Genomic DNA, 3,304 nt, shown 5'->3' with positions numbered 1-3,304 from the left:
ACTCTCTGTGAGACTGGAGGCGAGAAAATGACCAACAACCCAACTACATGAACCTCACTCCTTAACTTCCTCAACTCTCAAATCCCACATTGTCCAAAACTTTTGTGGGCTTTCAATCCCACATTTTCCCTCATCGGAAAATGAGGCAATTCGATCTCCTCCTGATAACCACCGCCGTCCTCCTCCTTTCCCTCCTCCCCGCCACCACCTCAGACGTTGCTTCCGACCGTGCCGCCCTTTTAGCTCTCCGTTCCGCTGTGGGTGGCCGTGTCCTCCTTTGGAACCTATCCAGCCCAACCCCATGTTCTTGGCCCGGAGTCATTTGCTCGCCAGACAACTCTTCAGTCACTGAGATTCACTTTCCGGGAATGGGCCTTTCTGGCAAGCTCCCGCCTAATACTATCTCGAATCTGACTAATCTCACGACGCTCAGTCTCCGTTATAATGCACTCTCCGGCCCACTTCCGGCGGACCTTTTTACTTCGCTTTCGGTTCTTCGAAATATTTATCTCCAGCATAATTTTTTCAGTGGGGAAATCCCGGATTCTTTGTTTTCCATTACATCCCTTGTCCGTGTAAATCTCGCGGAAAATAATTTTTCTGGCCCAATTTCACCTTCCTTCAACAAGTTGATCCGTTTGGGCACGCTATACTTGCAAGAAAATCATTTCTCCGGCGCCGTTCCTGACCTGAACTTACAAACTTTAGTTCAGTTCAACGTCTCGAACAATAACCTCACTGGCGAGATACCGAAAGGGCTTTCCGATAAGTCCAAGAGTTCATTTCTTGGTAATGCACTATGTGGTAGGCCACTTGACAATTCTTGTGGTAATGAAAAGCACAAGAAGAAACTCTCCGGTGGCGCGATTGCTGGTATAATAATTGGGGCTGTGCTCGGTGTTGTCTTGATTTTATTGCTTATTTTCTGTTTGTGTAGAAAATTGGGTAGAAAGAGATCTGGATCAAAGGAAAAGACTGGAGTTGAGGGGTATGGGGTCGGGGTTCATCGCGAGAAAACAGTGGAGAGTGAGGGAACGGATGCGCCTGCCAGTAGTTTCGCGGCTGTGGTGGGGGCGAAGGAGAAGGAAAAGGGAGAAGCAAATGTGGTTGGTGGTGGGAAAAAGGGGTTGGTGTTTGTGGGGAAAAAAGATATGAAGTTTGACTTGGACGATCTACTGAAGGCTTCGGCCGAGGTGTTGGGTAAGGGGACGTTTGGAACTGCGTACAAGGCGGTGTTGGAGACGGGCTTGGCTGTGGTGGTGAAGAGGCTGAGAGATGTGAGTTTGGGAGAGAAGGAGTTCGGGGAGAAGATGGAGGAGGTTGGGAGAATGGATCATGAGAATTTGGTTCCTTTGAGGGCTTATCACTATCACAGGGATGAGAAGCTTCTTGTCTATGATTACTTGCCAATGGGGAGCTTGTCTGCACTTTTACATGGTGAGAATACTCTTGATTTTTCCAGATTTGGCTTTAGTTCTCTCGCATTAGATTTTGATATTGGATTGTTCATGATGATAATAGTTCTTCTTCTACTTTGATTTTTTCTGATGATGGTGGTTTTGGTCGATTCATGTTTTACGTTGCATAGTATACATTACTAATTTCAATCTTTTCATATTGTGGATCTCGCTACTTTGAATTCAAGATTGTGTCCTGTTACATTGAAGTTTTGATGGATTTTCTTTTCAACTCCGAATCTTTCGGATCTTTTTAATTCTTTTTGGGTGGAATGGGGGAAGGTTGGGTTAATGATGATGGTGGTTTTGGTTGCTTCATGTTCTGTGCTGAATTCAAACTTTTCAGATCTACTGGTCTTTCACTACACAGCCAAATCTCGATGTTCGTCTCAATTTTTTGAAACTTCTACGATCTTTTATTACTCAAGGGATTGGGAGAGGGGGTAATGGCAGTGGTGCTGTGGGATCAGTTTAGGTGTTATTTTTCTTGCAACTGCAAGTGTTATTCTGGTCTGGGTTGTTAATCGCGATGTACATGCTGAAATTGATTTGTTGTGATCATTAGTTGCCATTGATGTAGCAAAACACATTTAGAACCAGTTTAGCAGCTAAATTATCGTTTATGGAGATTGTTTTCGATGGCCAAATATTTTTTCGTCTCTATCCTTAATGAGACATTCTCGTGAACAACACTGTAAGCATTTGTCTTGTACAATAGCTACAAACTGAGTGATAACTTGTTTCTCATTTTCGGTACATTTTCATCTGTCATTTGTGGGGAAACTGCATATCAAATTATATAGAGTAAATTGTCATATTTATAGCAATATTTTTTACTGTATCAGTTTTTCTTAATCTGTACTATCATATTTATTGCAGGAAATAAAGGAGCTAGTAGGACACCCTTGAATTGGGAGTCGAGGGCTTCGATTGCACTTGGTGCTGCCCGTGGAATTTCGTACCTTCATTCAAAAGGCTCAACAATTTCCCATGGCAACATTAAATCATCAAACATTCTCCTCACTAAATCTTACGAAGCCCGTGTTTCTGACTTTGGGCTTGCTCAGCTGGCTGCACCAACATCCACTCCCAACCGTGTTGCTGGTTTCCGAGCACCAGAGGTAACAGATCCTCGCAAAGTCTCCCAGAAAGCAGACGTATACAGTTTTGGAGTATTGCTACTGGAATTGCTGACAGGTAAAGCTCCCACACACACTTTAATGAACGAGGAGGGTGTCGATCTCCCGAGATGGGTCCAGTCTGTGGTCCGAGAAGAGTGGACTGCCGAAGTATTTGATCTCGAACTCCTTCGATATGAAAACGTTGAGGAGGATATGGTTCAGCTTTTGCAACTTGCAGTTGACTGCACGGCTCAGTACCCTGATAAACGTCCTACAATGGCCGAGGTGACTCAGAAAATTGAAGAGCTCTGTCGATCAAGCTCACTGGATCCGAGTGGTGACATTGTCGATGATGCCGTCTGATTCAGGAGCACCACCACCCTAGAAGAAAACAATTTAACATTCCAAAAGGGTCCACATTTGCTCTTAAGATATTTGTAATTGGTGATTTAATTGTTTGTTCATTCTTGGAGTTCTTTGATTGAGGATCGACTGTGCATTTTTTGTTATATTCATCTTTCAATAGCAACAAGTTTCTTTGTTCTCCATAGTCTTACATTTTATGAAATTCATCATTTTGGGATTTAAATGTCATTATTTATTATAGACTGAATGAACTTTGTAATTACTTATTTTTCTTCCAACTTAAGCTTTTGCTTATGATGCAACCTTAATTTGTTCAGACTCTGCTGTTGTGGTTGCTAAGTTGCTTTCATATTAAGTTCA

The 3,304-nt window shown here is 42.9% G+C and overlaps 1 protein-coding gene across 1 annotated transcript; it reads left to right on the top strand.

The window, feature by feature from the left end:
* The first annotated feature begins 6 nt into the window (after positions 1-6).
* LOC111397157 (probable inactive receptor kinase At1g48480) lies at positions 7-3,206 on the top strand. Its single transcript, XM_023023917.1, has 2 exons — positions 7-1,437; positions 2,337-3,206. Exons 1-2 carry the CDS (start codon positions 141-143, stop codon positions 2,939-2,941), a joined length of 1,902 nt encoding a protein of 633 aa, XP_022879685.1. The 5' UTR covers positions 7-140; the 3' UTR covers positions 2,942-3,206.
* The last annotated feature ends 98 nt before the right edge of the window (positions 3,207-3,304 follow it).

Source organism: Olea europaea, chromosome 7 (genome assembly GCF_002742605.1).
Source record: "Olea europaea var. sylvestris chromosome 7, O_europaea_v1, whole genome shotgun sequence".
Classification (NCBI taxonomy): Eukaryota; Viridiplantae; Streptophyta; class Magnoliopsida; order Lamiales; family Oleaceae; genus Olea; species Olea europaea.
Note: the sequence above shows the minus strand (reverse complement) of the source record. Positions and strands in the feature narration are given on the sequence as shown.

Bases quoted from the DNA above. Each gene is read 5' to 3' on its own strand.
- LOC111397157 (XM_023023917.1), top strand. From the start codon at position 141: ATGAGGCAATTCGATCTCCTCCTGATAACCACCGCCGTCCTCCTCCTT. The intron at 1,438-2,336 runs GTGAGAATACTC...TATTTATTGCAG, and splicing joins CTTGTCTGCACTTTTACATG to GAAATAAAGGAGCTAGTAGG.